General features: G+C 32.6%; 3 protein-coding genes across 3 annotated transcripts; 1 reads left to right on the top strand and 2 right to left on the bottom strand.

Annotated features, from left to right (window-relative positions):
• The first annotated feature begins 1,536 nt into the window (after window positions 1-1,536).
• On the top strand, window positions 1,537-2,568 carry F5B22DRAFT_101941 (uncharacterized protein). The gene is made up of 2 exons (XM_047968670.1): window positions 1,537-2,182; window positions 2,239-2,568. The coding sequence occupies exons 1-2, from the start codon at window positions 1,740-1,742 to the stop codon at window positions 2,462-2,464; spliced, it is 669 nt and encodes a 222-aa protein (XP_047831945.1). The 5' UTR covers window positions 1,537-1,739; the 3' UTR covers window positions 2,465-2,568.
• A 376-nt stretch (window positions 2,569-2,944) lies between these two features.
• Window positions 2,945-4,630, bottom strand: F5B22DRAFT_101949 (putative serine protein kinase). The gene is made up of 3 exons (XM_047968672.1): window positions 4,259-4,630; window positions 3,614-4,191; window positions 2,945-3,556 (listed from the first exon to the last, which is right to left on the bottom strand). The coding sequence occupies exons 1-3, from the start codon at window positions 4,483-4,485 to the stop codon at window positions 3,039-3,041; spliced, it is 1,323 nt and encodes a 440-aa protein (XP_047831946.1). The 5' UTR covers window positions 4,486-4,630; the 3' UTR covers window positions 2,945-3,038.
• A 1,325-nt stretch (window positions 4,631-5,955) lies between these two features.
• Window positions 5,956-7,752, bottom strand: F5B22DRAFT_101947 (uncharacterized protein). The gene is made up of 3 exons (XM_047968671.1): window positions 7,291-7,752; window positions 6,969-7,237; window positions 5,956-6,910 (listed from the first exon to the last, which is right to left on the bottom strand). The coding sequence occupies exons 1-3, from the start codon at window positions 7,551-7,553 to the stop codon at window positions 6,495-6,497; spliced, it is 948 nt and encodes a 315-aa protein (XP_047831947.1). The 5' UTR covers window positions 7,554-7,752; the 3' UTR covers window positions 5,956-6,494.
• Window positions 7,753-18,850: the final 11,098 nt, after the last annotated feature.

Genomic DNA, 18,850 nt, shown 5'->3' on the forward strand with positions numbered 1-18,850 from the left:
AAGTTAAAGTTTAAATTATTCTTATTAAAATAATAAAAATTAAAATTAAAGTTTTATAATTAAAATATATTTATAATTTTAAAAAAGTTTAAAGCCTTTAATTAATAAGGTTATTAACTACTTCTTACTTTTTAAATAAAAATATTAAAATTATAATATATAATATTTAAATTATTAAATATAAAATATAAATTCTTTAAAATACCTTTATTTAATAAAGGTAGGGTAAATATTTTATTAAAGTAATCCTATATTTATAGGGACTTAGGCTTAAAATAATATTATATATACGGGGAATTTATTAAAGCTTATCTATTAAGCAAAGGTTTAAGCTATATTGAAATATTTTAAAAGGGAATAATAGATTATTTATAATAAGGGTTTTTATAAAGGGTTTAAAACTTAATTATATTTATTAATAATCTATTAAAGGTTTTTAGGGCTTTAATCTTTTTCTTTCCTATCCTAAAACAGGAAATTCCTTAGCTATTTATGCTTATTTAAGCCTTATACAATTTATAACTCCCCTCCTTTTATTGGGTATTCATGCTTTAAATGTTGGTCTTCTTACAGCTAACAGATTATTCTTATCCAATCGCTTATAGCCTCACTTTCTGCCAGGGGTAGCGTCGGCTATCTTCGGGTCTTTAGGTCTCATAGGACTGTCCGTGTGACACATGCACTAGAAAAAGAACAACATCGACTGTAGCGATCTACAAGGCTTTTCCCGGGCTACTCCAAGGCCACGGAAGCCCATCAATGGCGAGAACAGCCATACAGTCTCACGCCGTGGGCGTATCCGAGAGAGTTGTGGCCTTGTTAATCTATGTGGTCTATGACCCTACCTGACGATTGCGAACCCCCGCCTGTCATTTTTAGAGGCTGTGGGTAATAGACGGCGCAATAGGCCATCCATTTAAGTGATGATATTCCATGAAACCCAGCAATACTTGCCCCCCTCGTCTTGTAGTCCAAGGGGGCTTGCACAGACCAGCGGATGTAGTATACCGGTGAAATAGTCGGGATCAATCTTGATTGAGTGAATCGTGTCGGAATGGTGCCCGACAGCCGTTGTTTTCTATACTTAAGCATTGCTCCTCCCAGCCCAGTGGACCGTCACTTAATTCTATCGATATATTACCATCATATAGAAATCAGAACGAATCCCCCCCTCCCAGACACTGTTTTTCATTCACCGGGTACTTCTCCCAGCATGTTCGTCCCGAACCTAGCCTCCCTCCCCAGTAACAGAGCTCAGTTGGAGAAGTTGCGTTCCCAACTTGGCCTGCAGGGGGGGACTATTCATACGACTGCTCAAGTCATCGAGTCTTGATCTAAAACGAAAATAGAGACCTGCGTCCTCCTAAATGTTATATGGCTGGCCGACCGTCCAGCTGCCCATATTTTCTCGCCCGAGGGCAAGAAAATTTGGGCTGAGAAGAAGATCTTCGAAACCACAGCAAAGGTCCGGACCGTAAAAGACTTTCTATACTTCCTCGACAATATCATAACGGGAATCTGGCCAGAAAGTGACGCATATTCCGTGGTATCAGCCTGGGAATCCGTTCATCGTATGGAAGGAACCATCCGAAACGGCATCAATTGGACTGTGGTGGAGGAGCTGTCTACTCCACCCATTTCCAGCCGAATTCGAGCCAAGTTAGAGGGGAGATGACCCAAAATGGTTGACTGAGCAGCCTCGTGACGAGATTCAAGCAACCACGCAAGACTTTGGCGACATGAGCTTGGGCTCGCCAATCAGAATAGGCCGGCCACAGCTAGAGCAAGAACCCCCTTGGCCAAGGAGTCCACAATATGGTTCTTCCAAGCTGGACAGTGACGAGTCGATCGTGAATTTCTTTTTCATAACATTGCTCACGCATTTTGGGCAATATGTGTCAGAGAAAACAAGAGAATGGTCCCCCGAAAGACGGGCCTTCACTGTGACTAAGACAGATCCGACAACGGGGAAAGATATCAAAATCTTCACTGCGATGGTGGATGGTATTCTTCGCGGTACTACCAATGACGCGGTTCTGGCTATCGTAGAGGTGAAGCCCTATCTACGATCCAGGGATAAAAATAAAGCTAGGATGCAGGAATGTGCTGAAGTATCAGCATGGATCGCCGTACGTCCGCCTGCTGATCTTGAACAAGGACGGAAAAAGGTGAAAACATTCAAGTAAGAGCACGTATCCTTCTACAGTTGATCACAGCTAATCATAACAACCTATTAAGGCGCCTTCTCCTTTCACAAGATCACCACGAGGTGTGGGTTACCTTTGCGATGTTCCAAGCAGAGTACGTGGACTTTGTGCAGGGGCGCAAGGTAGAAGCGACACCACTCCTGACCTTTCAAACTTGGGGCCCTTTCCCAACAAATAGTAGTAGCTCGACGAAAAGCTTTGCGCACATCATAGCAACTGTGATCAAGCAGGGGAATATTGACGGGAACGATTCGTGATATTTCGTGATATTTGGAGTCTGCAGTTGGCGGTTTATTACATCTAATGTATAACTATAGACAAAAAAATATCCTCTTGTCTCCTACTCATCTTTTTAGGGGGTAGGGAGGTGCCCCATGATATGACACTGTCGGCTATCATAGATGAATATTGGCATCACATCATGGCATTCTTCGCATCCTGCTGCTCCTTTGTGAAGTTTTTAGATGATAATGAAGATTGCGCCTCGCATGAACGAAATATTTAGACTTTTCGCCTTTTTCGGTGCAGGTCTCATCCCTATCTTTTTCGGGGAGCCAGTAATTCATCACGCGACCTGGGCATGGCCGAAAGAGGGGAAAACTGGAGTTCAGAATCCTGGTCGACCTGGATCCACCAAACCGTGACACGTTCAATCAACCCAGGGCCGTTATCAGGTCATCGTTGACCTACTTCAGTTCATCGAAACGACACGATCCAAAAGATTGGTTAAGGACACCGAACAGCGTGATAAGGTTCTGGCTGAATACGGGAAAGCAAGCTAAACATGGCCATGTGCCAACCCCGGCCACATCCCACTATAGTTTTTGTAGGCTACCTAGCCTCATCCTTAAGGAAGCACGGATCACGTAGCACTTCAGCAGCAGAGGGCCGTTTTGAGGGAGTGTAGTGCAGAATTCTCCGAACAAGCGCTTTGACTTTGCGCGCTTCTTCCTCGTCAATGTCTAGTCCTGCCTGATCAAATGCCTCTTCCATGGTTGGTTCTTCCAGCATAAGTGGCTCCTCACCTTCAGGGACCCCCCCAAGCTGACAATTGTAGAGCTTTCTCTCGGGTGTAAAGTAAAACGAGGATGTTTTCCAGTGCTGGTAGAGGTTACCAGGGAGTGGCCCGAGACGAGCGGTCATTAATCGGAGGTGCTCATCATCTTGCTCAGTTTGAGTTGGGTACCATGGTATACAGAAAAGGGGGCGTCCTGTGAGAAGCTCGAATAGCAGGCAACCAAAGCTCCAGATGTCCATGGTATAATCAAAGGCGCCGGTAAGTACGTATTCAGGTGTTCGGAGGCCGGCTGGGGTAATAGGCTTGGCCGGCGGCTCCTTGACAAAATAGGCTAGATAAAGAGGATCTTAGCATGGAACGGAGAAAGAAATAGAGAGAGTATACTGACCCCCACCCATATCGGATAACTTGATCGCGAAATCTTGAGCATAGTCGGTCGGGTATACAAGCGGTTGTGCAATGCAAAGATATGGAGGGGCCCATCTATCCTGCTTTCCATCTAACCTCTCTACCGGGGGTGAAATCAAACGGGCTTGCACATCTTCTTTTTGACGGAGTTCGTTCTCAGGCGTCGAGTCGATGTTACGAAGCGTGAAGAGCATATTCCCTGGCTGAAAATCGCCGTGTGCAATGCCATTTTCGTGCAAAAACACCAAGGCTTGCAGAGATTGCTTGAGGATACCCTTTGCCATCCAATATGGATAGCGTTTTATGACGCCGGGGAGATAGGGGTGGCCTCTGAACGGGGGGAGCTCTTCTACCATGGTGTTCACAGTTGGACCCATAGGTTCAAAAAGCAAGCACGTATGGACCCCGTTAGGCCCCTCATGGTTGAACTCATCTAACAGCTGCGTAATATACTTTGGGCCTTCTGAGGCTTGGCCCAGGAGTCGCAAGATTACAGTCTCGTTGCTGGGTTCTGAGACTTCCGAAACGGCAACCTTCATAGCCACATATTTATTGTTCCTTCGGATGGATGAGCATGCTCAGTCTGTAGCGCCAAGAGACAGAGATGGTAAGTAGATGTACTGACCTCAAATCACGAGCCAACCAGACAGTCGAGAATGAGCCTTCGCCAAGCTTTCGAATAACTTTGTATTGACCATTGTGGAAGACGTCGCCTAAGACGACGGGATGATAACCACCAGGATGATACTCTTCTACCCATTCGCAAGGCGATGTAATTCCCTTGAATCTTCTCTTGAAGGATCCTGACGCCCGAGGTGCCGAAGGTGTCGGAGGAGGGGAGGTATTACACATGGCTATGATTGAGATGTGTTGTCTAGGGGCTCCGGGGCAGTGTGTGCTAAAGGCTGTGCGAATTGTTGATCGAGAGGAGATGCGACTCAGCGAATCCCTTTATAGCCTCGCAATACTGCAAGTCGTATATCTACCTAAGTAGGTAAGTACTTAGCTAGAGTGATGCTGAAGTCTGCCTTATCTGTAATGTTGGTGCTCAGGTTGCGGTTGGCCCAACTAGCTTAGATGTTAGCCCCATACATGAAAATGCCATTGGCGGAAGTGGTCAGACTGGCCCAGTATCCCCACATAGGTACGTACCGAGGCTCAATCGTAAATAGAACATGATAGGCCGCCCTTCAGGTCTCTCTGTATTGTTGGCTTGCAACATATGCCTAGGCACAACGCGTAACGTGTGTGATCATCGTGGCAGGAATAAAATCAAGTGCAAACCATTCCGACTGGCGACTTATTGGTACTGAGACACTTAGATGCTCTCTTACATCATATGTCGAGAGAAAGATGCAGCCTGAAGGATGCTTCCACGCCGGAAGCTGAACCATACGGTCTTGGAAAGGTATGGGCAATACAATTGCCTTCAGGTTTTGCGCAGTAATTTTCGCAATTATCATCACCCGACGTCCCTTCAAAAGACATCCCGCTGCCCAAGTTTTTGCGTCGCCTGGATTAAATCAGATCTGCTGAGGCAAGCAATTGAGATTGTACTTACGTTCGTTATCAAATATAGATATGAACGGTGTGGGCTCTGACGATGCATCCCTCCAGTCCAAATGTCTATTGAATTTCCCTTGATTTATCCAATGACTGTAGGGCATGTAGTAGTGGGCTCGAGATTCGAAGCCACCATTATCACTATTATCGTAGAAGGTGAATGATCCCTTGTACTGAACACGGAAGAAGCTGTTAGGTGGGTGACGGTGTAGTGCATCCATTTCGCTGTTACGAAGCAGTTGGGTCGGGATTAATAGCGACTTGGCGGAACTATAGAAGGTGTAAATTGTCGGATAAAGATATTACGCCGATAGAGGCCTCAAAGAAGGACAGGTTCAGGAATCAATTTGAGCAGCGCTCTTCAAATAGGAACCGTGTGAGGGGGGCGGGGATTAAATGTATGGGTGAAAAGCCAATCGATTAGCTCAAATTTAACGCTTCGTATCTGTAGTGATGCATTACCCGTATATACAGCCGACAAGGAAACATTTGGCATACGGTCTCGCAACTTGTTTCCACGCGTACGAGCTATCTCTTGGACATCGGCAACGATGCTGGAGATAATGACGCCGCAGAGATGCTTCAAGGAAACAACACTTTGGCTAAGATAAACTATACTGAGTCTGGTAGGATTGGAATTATAGCGAAGCTTGGAGATGGATAATAGAACATTTCAAGATATGACAAACAGGAAATGAGATGATCATGGTGAGGGGTGGGGAGGCGGGGCGTTAGGGACTAGCAGGGTGAAGCCTAACGTAGCTACATAGGAAAATGAATACTCGCCTATAGACCCGAACTACGTACGGACGGAAAAGGATAGGTGTATTCAAAACAGTACCGTTCAGAACAGGACTAGAAAGGGGCATTGGAAGTAATTATAACTGTACTGTTTCCCCTAGCACGGTGCACGTCAAGTCCGTCTATTTGAAAAGCAGCTATCTCGATTGTTTCGTTCATGATACAGGGCATTACAGTGATAATGCCCAGCCAAGTGAGGAAGATAGTATTTTTCTCTCCAAACGTCCAACTCCTTCCCCAAATGTAGAATAGGCTAATCTTCTAGATCGAGCTTCTAGCGGCGGGAGTACCCGAGGGTATCGGCCCACTTCACTATAACTAGCGCCGCGGCTAAACGACCCTGTGCGAGGGATACTGTAGAAGATACAGGTTGACGATATATAATTCTAGTAGATGACACCCCGCATGGGAGAAATGTGCAGTTGGAAACGGTATGAGAATATGTCCCAATGAAGCCCTCATACACATCAAGTACGCGTTACTCAATTGTTGCAGCTCTATTCCAGCTTCTCTTCCATCAAATCATAACCGTTTAGCATCATGTCAGGGACTGCGTCATAACCCAGAAAGTCCTGCAACTGGCTGAAGGCAAGGGTAATCGCACTAGGCGGTGAAGTCGCAGCCTCGCATGTACTGTTTCGAGGTTCCATTTCACAGCCGCTGGGGAATGTGTAATTTTCGGGGATATTTGATGCATGCTTTTCTTGGAACTCATTAAGAACTTTAACACTTAGTCGTGAGAAGAGATCGGTGATATGAGCGCGAAGACCATCGCTCATCCCGTGGCTGTGGCTTATAGCAGCTAACTCGCGCTCAACGAGCGGTACAAGCGCTTGCACTTGATGCTGGCGGTAGTTTTCGAGCAATTGAGATGAAGCCTTGGATATGCAAGCGACACAAGGTTCGTCACGATCTGGAGAATGCATGAATAATCAGCTTATAATATGAGCAGGGACACTAGATATACGCACAAGGACTCGGGACAAAACTATCACCCGGGAACAGGATCTTATAGACCGAACACCATTTATCCTCGCTACTTATGTTTGCGCGCTTGCCGGCGCGACGTTTTAGCTGAACTATCTGATCTGCCGTGATGAACTGAGACAAGGGGGCGTCGAGTATTAGTGGGCATGCGTTTATGTTGCGCTGGTGCTTAGCAAGCTCATTGGCATTGTTGAAATCCCGACGACATCTGTGGCACTGGTTCTTTGGCGCGTGGCATCGAGAAATGTGCTCCCTACAATAAAAGTCAGCTATGGCAACCGTAAGTGCCTGTAAGACGTGACTTGCTTTACTCGAGCAACGGAATCCCAGTCCGAGCGCCTACAGGTCCTGGAAAGGGCCGCATTATGACAGTCCTTCCTTAAGAAAGGGCACGCGAGCTTTCTGGCTTGCACTGAGAGGCCCTGATGATTCTGATCAAGGCTGGATGTTTCAGCAGTAATAGTCTGATAGTCAATTGTTTCCTCTATATATTTCCGCTTCAAGCTGTTTGCAGAACTAAAACTGAGGCTATCATCTAGGATAACGTCATGTATGGGATCGGAATCCATTGGGTCAAGGAGAAAAATTGAGCGGGGAAATTGTTTTGGACGAATCAGAACGAGAAGTGGTGAGGGGTACTTGTCAGGCTGATGTGGGGCGGTGATAGTTCGTCGGCTTCAAATCATCAAAAAGAAAAACAGAGAGGAAAAGAGAAAGGAAAACAGAAAGAAGATAGAAGATGGCCGCAGGCTAGGTAAGAAAAGCTTGAAATTTTCAGAAATGACCTCCATTTTGCGAAAGAATCACTCTGCGATGAGATAGTGGGCATGATTCTGTCATTCTGCCCGTCACGTGCCTTATCAGAGGATCAGATAGCTTTCGCGGAGTTGGCCGCTACCGTATTCGGATAATCTTTCAACCGAAGTAGTGGTACAAGGATGAGCACATAACTAAAGTTCACAGTATTCAGGGCACCTGGATAGTAGGTACTTCTAACTCATCTTCTAGAAGTAATAATACAAGCTAGTATACACTTCATTCTAACATCCGCTTCTTACCCCGGAATATCCTTGAGGTTCAGTCGCATCATGGCACCTTTCTGGGCGTCTGGTTGAGTCAACACCAGGCATAAGAGGTGCCATGATGCGACACCTGGCACCTGAAGAGAAGGTAAACCCGACATAACCTCCTTGACTGCTCTGGAATCACTCATACCTTTCTCCTAACTAATTTATCTCTCTCACGTATTCCAGGCAAACTTTCTGCCATCCTTCGCTTTCTGGCTGAAGTCATCTTGTTCTTCAGGATGAAAAGTTTGGTATCCCTACCTAAAGGATGATCAACCTGCTGTCCCTCAAATATGGCCCAGCGATTTGTGAGCGCATCGCAAGGGACTTCATTGTACTCCTCGCGTACTGCTTGCAGCGCCTTATTAATTTCGTTATGCCTGTAGTTAGGGGTGAATAGCATCCCTGCAGGTTGACTCGTCGCCATAACGATCTTCTCTAGATTCGATGTGCGGTGAGCAATTGAAAATACAAAAGTATTCGGATCTATCAGACCAAAACCCTTGTGCAAGCGAGAGTTGACAATAGTGATACCTACCTTGGGGAAAGCATCTATCTCCATCGGCGTGATGTTAGGGTCTTGTGCGAAGACCTGTACCTCTTCACCACCATTGAACTCCTTGAACAATTTCGCAAGCTCAAGAGCCGTTGCGTACTGACAGCAGTACTTCCATACTGTGGATTTCCCATACTTAAAGTTAACTGATACCGACTGAGGGGAACCGAGAGAGAAGCAGACGATTTTGTTAATATTGCTCAAACCTGCCTTGTGTTGCCTAAGAACGCGCATCAGCTCAGCAAGATCATTGTGCTTAGCCCAGGTTGCTTGATGCGCTCGAAATATCGTCAAAAACGGATCTTCGCAAAAGAACTCGGGTCTAACCTTTTCAGCGATATCAGTAGTCCAGAGCTCATTCTGTAGAATGGAATCCGCCTCCTCGGCTATCAGATTTTTGCGCTCTGGATCGTCTAGCTTGAGCGACAAGAAATACTCGCGGCCGAGACCCTTTTGTAGAGCCATCGTGTATTAAACTAATCTCGAACTTGATTCAAATGAGAGATTACTACTCTCTATGGTGGTGATGGTGGTATATTAACCAGTTGAGGTATTGCTGTCGTCTCGGTGTATTATGGGAGAATCTGTTGCCAGTAAATCTTTTACGTTCAAGAATCAGGTCGACGACTCATATAAGGCGAGCCAGGTGGTTTGTTAAAGAATGTCAAAGCATGGACTGTTGCTTGTGCAAGGAACTCATATACAATGACATTATGGAAAGTAGACGACAATCATACATTGTTGAAATCAACAATGCAATATTCCTTTATGGTACATAAAAGAGAAACTGGCACGATGCAATAACGCCTTTGCTTTCCCGCATTGCTATGTGGGACAATCCTAAAATAGCACAAATGTGAAAGGCCTGGAGAGCAGGTACCTTTACGTGGGTCCGTCGAAGCCTGGCCACGTGCAGCCTTATGATGACTGCGACAATAAAGGGGTAGCTTTTCTATAGCCAAGTTGTACAGAGCGTGGGCAATGAAGTAACAGTCAATATAAGGCGACGGGCCCGTCAGCACCACGCCTAGAATCAGGGTGATAGTGCATGTCTAGGGATGCATTCTCGGCTGAGGATCAGCAAGCTGAAAGGAACATCCCGTATCGCGTTGCAATGGCGTTGCTCGGACGCGACGTTGCTAGATTTGATGGGATGTGGCTCTCTTTGCAATGAGTGGCTTACAGCATCGAGTCATCTACCTGATTGGACAACATACTGCTGATTGAGGTAGCACAACAACACATATGGTATGTTCTCACTAAGCAAATCGCAAGGGTCCCGGGCCACCACGTCACGGGCCACCCCACCACCCACCCAACACCACTCAATTGAAGCCGTATTTTTCAACGAAAACGATCGCGATCGCTATTTTTAAGCGGTTATAACTGTAATATAGTTTTTAAGCTCCAAAATATCCTTTTAAATAATCTTTAACAGGTTTTTTAAAGTTTTAAACACTTTATAATTATTTATTTTATTTTTATAAATCTTCCTATTATATACTTTATATTTAATCCTTTATATATTTAATATATTTTATAAATTTATATTTAAATATTATTTTTACTTTTTTTTTTTAATTTAATTAATTTTTTAACTTTAAATTAAAAGTATTAAACCTTTATTTTAAAAGTTATAATTTTATTAATTTAAAGGTTTAATACCTTTAAAGCTTTTTAAATAATTAACTTTTATATTAATATATTAAATATATAATAATTTATAATAAATTTTTAATAACTTTATTAAAGATTTTAATTTATTAAAGGTATTATTATAATATATTTAAGGTTAAATATTAAAAAGTTTAATATTTTAAGTTTATTTTTTATTATAAAAGCTTTATATTTAACCTTTAAAATATCCTTTCTTTTTAATATTATATATTTTAAAAATAATAATTTAATTTAATTTTATAAAAATATTTTAATTATTTTTTATATATTTTTAACTTATTTAAATATTAAAATATTAATTTTTATAAATTATAATACTTTTAATATATTTTTTTAAAAGGTTTAATATTTAAATTAATTAAAAAATATTTATAAAAATAATTATAAAACTATTTTTTTAATAATTTAAAGATTTTAATATTTAATATTTATATAATATAATTATAATAAAATTTATAAAAAATTAATTATATTTTATTTAATATATAAATTATTAAAAAAATATTATTTATATAATTATTATAATTATTATATATTAATATTATTTATTTATTATTATATTAAGCTTAAATTTATAATATAAAAACCTTTTTAAATTAATTTAATATAATTTTATTATTAAATTACCCTTTAAATAAAGCTTAAAAAAATTAATTATTTTATAAATTTATATTTTATTATAAAAATTATTAATATTAAATATTTTTACCTTTAAAAATTATTATTAATAAAAAGGTATAGCTATTAATAATAATATATTTTAATATTATTATTTATTTATCTTTATTAATATCTTTTTTAAATATTAAATAGTTAATTACTTTATAAATAACCTAATAATTATTATTAATATTTTATTTAACCTTTATTTTATTTATATTATATTAATAATCTTTTAAAATATTAATAACTTTTAAAGCTTTAAATTAATTAAAAAAAAGGTTAATATTAATTATTATAACGAACATGTTAAATATGCACTGTGCCGGAATACTGTACGCACTATAGGGGGATATTATAAAAATATATAAAATCTATATTAATAAGGTTATATAACCTATAATAGCTATTAGCCCATATATATTTCTATATATATATATATTTTAGTTTTATCTTTTCTTCCTTTTTTCTTTAACTTAAAATTTTCATTTATAATATTAATATAGTTATACTTTAAAACTTTAATTATAATACTATTTTAAGCTTTTCCTTTTTATTAACGAATATTATATAAGTATATTATTTATATTTAATCGTTATTATTTATAATTTATAAATTAAACCCTTTTCTATTATTATATTTTATATTTAATAATAAATAAATATAACTTTATAATAAGCCCAATTAATAGAATTAAACCTTATACCCTTTAAAATTAAAAAAACCTTAATTAAAATAAATAACCTAAAACAATTTTAATAACTATTATTATATATTAACTATATCTAACGTTCCTATAATTAATAAATAATTAACCTAAAACTTTATCCTTTTTATTAAAGAAGAAGAAATTAATATTAAATTTAAAAATAGCTTTTAAAACTTTTTAAACTTTAAATTAAAAAATATAACGCTTTTACTATTAAACCTTAATTTAAATAAAGGACTAATAAAACTATTTTAACTAATAAATAAAATAAATATTATTAATTAAATTGTTTTAATTTAATAGCTATAAGATTAAATTATTACTTTTTAAACTTAAATAAAAAAAAGTAGCTTAACCCTAACATTATAAAAAGGTATAATTAAAAGTACCTTTAATAAAATTAACTTTAAGCTAATTAATATAATTATATAGGTTATTTTTAAAATAATTAACTTAATAGGTAACCTTATAGGCCTAAACTTAAAATATATAAAAAAGGTTAAAACTTATAAAATTAACCTAAATATTTTTTTAAAAATAAAGATTTATTTAATAATTAATTAGGAAAGCTAACTAATAAATTTAAAAAAAAATATAATAATATATTATATTAAAAAGAACTAAATATATTATATTATATCCTTTTTAAAGAAAGATATTAAAAAAGCAGTTAAAATTTACTTTTATTTTATTATTTAACTATATAATAGTTTAATTAAAATAATATAAATATTAAAAATTGCTTATTATAATTTAAATTAAACTATTTAAATATAAAATGCTTTAAATAAGTTTTATTTTAAGTTAAATTTTAATATTTATTAATTTATTTTTTAATTTAATAACTTAATATTAAAGTTAAAGTTATTTAAATTTAAATAGTTTTAATTTTTATTAAAATATATTAGCTTTAACCTTAAAATTAAAGTATTTAAAGCTAATATTAATTTATTAATGCTATATAAACGCTTTTATAATAAAGTAATAAAGGTAATATATAATTATAACTATTATTATAATTGCTAAAAGAAAAAACAAACTATTAGCTTTATTAATTATAATTTTAATAATGAAAGGAATATAAATAAAGGGAATATTATAATAAAGCTTAAAGGAATAAAGCTTTTAAAGGAAAAGAAAAAGACCTATTAGGAAAATAATACCTACTTTAATTATAGTAAAATAAAATACTATATTATAAATTGCCTTAAAAAGAATAAGAATATAATTTAAGTATAAAATAAAGAAAGTAAAAAAAAGCCTATTAATTTCTTTTTTATTCAATCTAAATTAAAAAACTAACTAAATTATTAAAAAACTTTTTAATAATTTATAAATTATCCTTAACTTATATAAAAAGTAGTCGAAATATTATTTAATTTATATACTTTATTTAAATATAAATAAATAATTTTAAAATAAAAGCTATTATATTATATAATATTAAAGCTTAAATATATTTAATAATTAATTATAAATTAGCTTATTATATTAATTATTAATTAAAAGCTAGGTTAATTACTTTAAAATAATTATAATAATTAAATAATTATTAAGAATAATTTATTAATATAGTTAATTAATATTTTATTATTACTTTAAAAATAAATAGATAAAGGTTTAAAAATTAAACCTTTTAAATTATTAATACTAGGTATAATATTATAATTAGTTTAAAGTAGCTAATTAAAAATAAGATTACTTTAAATTATACCTATTATATATTATATTAATTAAAAGATTTATTCCCCCTTACCCTATTTTTACCTACGATTAAAATTGTATAAAAGTCCCCTAACGATTAACAAATCAACCTTATTATTTAATAGGATATTAACCGGAGGGATATTACTTTGGAAAAGAAATATACTATATTAAAGCAACCAGTTATATACCTTTAAAAAAACATCTAACTTAAAAACCTAAAGATAAAGCAATTTTAAAATAAAAGGATTATTTAATAATTTATTAAAAAAACTAAGTTAAACCTTAAATGGAAATAATAATAAAAAAGGGTACTCCTAAATAAATTAATATTTATTAAATTTATTAAAGCAGCCTTAAAAATAACTATAATAATATTAAAAAAGATTTAAAAGACCTTTAATAATAAATATATTTCCTTCTTATAAAACGAAAACCCTAAATATATTAAACTAATTTATTATTTAATCTTTAAAGAACTAGCCTACCTAAAAGGGTTCTTTTTAAAAGTAAAAGCTAATAAATTACCCTTATTATAATTGGAATATAATATAGTCCTTAAAACTATTACTAATAACTTTTTAAATAGCCCCCTTTAATATTAAATTCTAATTTAATACTTATTATTAAAAAAAGAAATAATAAATAAATTGCTAACCTATAGCTTTATTAAACCTTATATAAAAGTAAATATTTCCCCTATCCTTTTTACCCCTAAACTAAATTTAACTAAAAAATAATTTTACATTAATTATTAATAAAAAAATAAATACCTAAAGGATTATATTATTTTAATATTAGATTTAAATGATATTATATATAATAACTAAAGGGCTAAACGTTATATTAAGCTTAATATTATTAAAGTTTTTTATAAATTAAAAATAGCTTTAAAATCCTAATATTTAATAGCATTCCGGATTTAATAAGGAATATTTTAATAGTTAATCTTACCCTTTGGATTAAAAATTAGCTTTACCTAATGGTAAAACTTTATTAATACCTAACTATATAAACTATTTAACCTTTTTATTAATATTTATATTAATAATATTTTAATATTTATAAATAATAAAAAAGAATATTAAGAATAATATAAAAAGATAATATACCGCTTTTATAATATTAAGCTTTAACAAAATATAAAAAAATCTTACTTTAATATAACCTTTATAAATTACTTAAGTATAATTTTAAAGGTTAAATAAGGTGTTTAAATAAACCTTAAAAAGATAAATACTATTATTAATTAAAATTTTAAAGATTTAATTAATACTTAAGCTATTCGTTCGTTTTTAAAACTATATAACTTTATTTAAATATTTATATATTATATTAATAATATAGTAAAACCTTTAAACCATTTATTTAAAAAAGGTATATTATTTAAAATAAGTAATAAATAATAAAAAGCTTTTAAATTAATAAAGAAATTAACCTATAAAGCATTAGTATTAACTTTCTTCCAGTTTAACTAACCTATTAAAATTAAAATTAATGCTTTTTAAAATATTACTAATAAAGCTATTTAATAGCAATAAAAAAATAATACTTAAAAGCCTATAAAGTACTTTTCGAAAACTATATTATTAATTAAATAAGCTTATCCTATATAAAATAAAGAACTATTAGTTATAATTTAAATTATAAAGTATAATTATTTAAAGCTATTAAATATAAAGTTTTTTATAATAATTAATTATTAAGCCTTATTATATTTTACTATTAAAAGAATCCTTTTTATAAAATAAGTAAAATAGGTAAACTTTTTATTTAACTTTAATATTACTTTTTAATATTAGCTTAATTAAAAAAATATAATAATTAATATATTATTTTATAAAATAATTAATCTATTAACTATTAAAGCCTATAAAGCTAAAGAATAAAATATAACCTTAATTTTATTTAAAGCTTTAAAAGGACTAATAATAGTTATAGAAAAGGAGGTAATAGTATTATATAGCTTTAACTTAATGGACTTAATTTAACGGAAAAACGAAAAATAAGGTTTAGGATATAAAGATTATTGGTTAATTATTTTAAAGCAAACCTTTAATTTAAAAATTTATTTTTAAATAATTTTAATTAAGGAAGTTTACTATTTAATAATTGCTATTTACCCCAGGTAAAATAAATATATTAAAACAATTAAATAGGATTATTATTAACCTTTATTAAAATAAAATATTTAAATATATATTTATAATTATTATAATTATTAACGGAATAAAGTTCCTTAAGATAAAATATTTAAATTATTATACCTATTATTAATCCTTATAGCTATTTAATATTATATTATAATTAATAGGAAGGATATACCTTTAAATAAATATAGCTATAATTATATATAAGCATTTATTAATAAATTTAACTATTTATTAATTATAATACTTAATAAAAAATGATATAATGGAAAATATAATATATAAATATTATAAATATACCTATTATTTTTTAGGTTTCCTAAAGGTATAGATTTTAAATAATGTAGGACCTTTTATTTTATATTCTTTAATAAAAATTAATAAGTTAACCTATATTAAATATTAATATAGAAGTGCCCTTTACCCTTAAATGTAAAAAGTTATAAAGTTTATAAATTAAAAGCTAAATTAATAATTATACTTTTATATTAATAAATATTAAAATAATTAAAGCTTTTATTTACCTATATTAAATTTTATATATAATGCCTTTTAATATTTAACTATTAATATAGTATTATTAAAGGTTTTAATAAGAATTAATATAAAGAACCCTTTATTATTACCTTTAATAAATATTATTAAAAAGATAGCATTTAAAAAGCTGGCTTAATAATTGGTATAATAAACTTATAAGGTATAAAAAGTAATTTATAAAGTAGTAAAAGCTATATAAAAGAAATAAAAAGTATAGGTAAATAAAAAGTAATGCCTAATAGACTTCCGTATAGGAAATAAGGTCTTTTTAAAAAAGAAGGGCTTTATAATTAATAGCTTAATTATTAAATTAAATTTCTAATAGGTTAAACCCTTTAAAATATTCGAAAAAAAAAGAATATAGCTATATATTAAACCTTTTAAAATTAATAAAGATAATTAACCTCTTTTATATAAATCGATTATATAAAGTAAATAAAGATCTATTACTTTAATAAACCTAACTATTATTAAAGTTTAAAGATATTAAAGGAGGATTAAAATAAAAAGTTAAATAATTATTTAAATTATAGGTAATAAAGCATAATAAGATATTATAATATTAAATTGCTTAAAAAGGTTATAACTTTAATAATATTTAATATTTAATAAAGAATTTTAAAAATTTATTAATTAAAATATAAAAGTTTTATAAAAAATAACTTAACGTATTAGGATTGCTTAAATAGCTAAGTAAATAGATAAAAGCTATAATAGTTAATAAATTTACTACCGACTACCCTAATAATAATATTACTATATAAAATAGCATTGTAATTAAACCTAAATGCTATAAATAATTCCTTAACCTATTTTACACCTATATTTTAATTTTAATAAAGGGAAATATAACGAACGTATTAAATATATATTATATTGGAATACTATATATATTATAAAGGGATATTATAAAGATATATAAAACCTATATTAATAAAGTTATATAACCTATAATAGTTATTAGCCTAAATATATCTCTATATATATATATATTTTAGTTTTATCTTTCCTTTCTTTTTTCTTTAGCTTAAAATTTTCGTTTATAGTATTAATATAACTATGCCCTAAAACCTTAATTGTAACAATTATTATAATACTATTAACTTTTAAATAATTAATTATATAAGATTTAATAATTTTAATTAATAAATTTTATTAAATAAAGCTTTAATACTATAATAAAAAAACCTTTTTAATAATATTAATATTATTAAATATAAAATTTATAAAGGTTTAAAACTTAATTAATAATAATATATAGTTTAATTTAACTTAATTAACTATTTAATATATTAATTAATATTTTAAATAAGGTAAAAAAGATTAAAAGCTTTAATTTATTTCTTTTTAAGTTAAAATTCCGTTAAAATAGCATTATAAAATAATTTATAAAATATCCCACTTTTATATTAACGCATCTCCCACTTGACCTGGCCACCCAATTGACCTGGCCACCCCCCTAGCCCATACAAAAAACGTCGGTGCGTTAATCACGTGATAATTTGATAACTTTACGAATATTAATCGTATAAAATAATAAGATATACCATTAGATTCGTAATAAGAAGGGCTATTCAACGGTATCCTTTACAAATTTTTACGATTTTTATTCGCGGAGTTATTAAGCAATACGCTAAAGTAAGCGTTAAAATAATCCTTGCTTAGCGTTCCTTTAGCGTATTGCTTAATATCTCGCTTAATAAATTTTTAAAAAACTAGTAAAAAATACCGTTGGATTCCCCTTTAAATAACGGATTCAAAGGTATTAATTATTAAATCGTACGGTTAGTATTCGTCAAGTTATTAAGGATTGAAATAATGGGGTTTTATATAGGTTATTAGGGTGGCCAGGTCAATTGGGTGGCCAGGTCAAGTGGGAGATGCGTTACCGTTTTAATATTTAAACTAAGCTTAATATTATAAATAATGCCTTAATAATGTTTTTCTTCGAAAATTAAAGGCATTATAAGATTTAATATAAAAAGGCAATTTAATTAAATATAAAAAGAAGGTTAAAAGGTAAAAACTGATTGCGTTGGGTATAGGGATTTATATACGCGAATTCGCGTAAAAAGCGCGTGGCGGGGTGGCCCGTGACGTGGTGGCCCGGGACCCTTGCGATTTGCTTACTTTGCAGCAGACAGGCGCGCAATTCAGGATCATCGTGCTCTTTCAGCTGGGCTGTTCACCCCTGAAAGTGTCCTGAATGACCATTCGCCCTTGGCATAATAGTAGGAATCAACGCATTTCGCCCGCAGTTCAAAGTACGGAGATACTACCTATTGGGCTCAGCCGCGTAGGCTAGCCATTGAGTTTCACAGTTACTATATGGAATACGTAGTCATAAGGGTGGAGGTTCCCGATAAATCTTGTCTAGGTTCATACACCTTACTTGAATGAATCTAAGCATCCGAGCCGGAATATGTACCTGAGTGTGCCTCGTTAATGTTTCGGATGTGCGTTGCCGCGTACTCGGCTGACAGCCGCTATTAGTGTCGCGACATCCCGCCGGATTAGATATGTAAGCCCGTCTTGTACTCCGTACAGCTGAATAGATTTGAGTGTATATGTATAGTTCGAGTGAGCACTGGGTAATCACGACTTTCCTTAGTGCCCTGGCATTTCGGATTGCTGATCTAATTTTGACTTCGTTAAAAGTGTAATGAGATCAAATTACGTATTTGGTTTTCTCCTGTTCTCTCAGTTCTTTATCAGCTTCCGACCCTACCAGATTCTCTGATTGAGCTAGGATAACTGAGTCCTGATCGTCCGTGGTGTAGGCGTACTCTGTATGCCTATATGTTT

Source organism: Xylaria bambusicola, assembly GCF_022495145.1.
Source record: "Xylaria bambusicola strain CBS 139988 unplaced genomic scaffold F5B22scaffold_15, whole genome shotgun sequence".
Classification (NCBI taxonomy): Eukaryota; Fungi; Ascomycota; class Sordariomycetes; order Xylariales; family Xylariaceae; genus Xylaria; species Xylaria bambusicola.

Coding starts and splice junctions, on each gene's coding strand:
- F5B22DRAFT_101941 (XM_047968670.1), top strand. CDS start 1,740: ATGAGCTTGGGCTCGCCAATCAGAATAGGCCGGCCACAGCTAGAGCAA. Junction 2,183..2,238: donor AAAAAGGTGAAAACATTCAA/GTAAGAGCACGT, acceptor CAACCTATTAAG/GCGCCTTCTCCTTTCACAAG.
- F5B22DRAFT_101949 (XM_047968672.1), bottom strand. CDS start 4,485: ATGTGTAATACCTCCCCTCCTCCGACACCTTCGGCACCTCGGGCGTCA. Junction 4,192..4,258: donor TGGTTGGCTCGTGATTTGAG/GTCAGTACATCT, acceptor ATCCATCCGAAG/GAACAATAAATATGTGGCTA. Junction 3,557..3,613: donor GTTATCCGATATGGGTGGGG/GTCAGTATACTC, acceptor CTCTTTATCTAG/CCTATTTTGTCAAGGAGCCG.
- F5B22DRAFT_101947 (XM_047968671.1), bottom strand. CDS start 7,553: ATGGATTCCGATCCCATACATGACGTTATCCTAGATGATAGCCTCAGT. Junction 7,238..7,290: donor GATTCCGTTGCTCGAGTAAA/GCAAGTCACGTC, acceptor CTTTTATTGTAG/GGAGCACATTTCTCGATGCC. Junction 6,911..6,968: donor TAGTTTTGTCCCGAGTCCTT/GTGCGTATATCT, acceptor TGCATTCTCCAG/ATCGTGACGAACCTTGTGTC.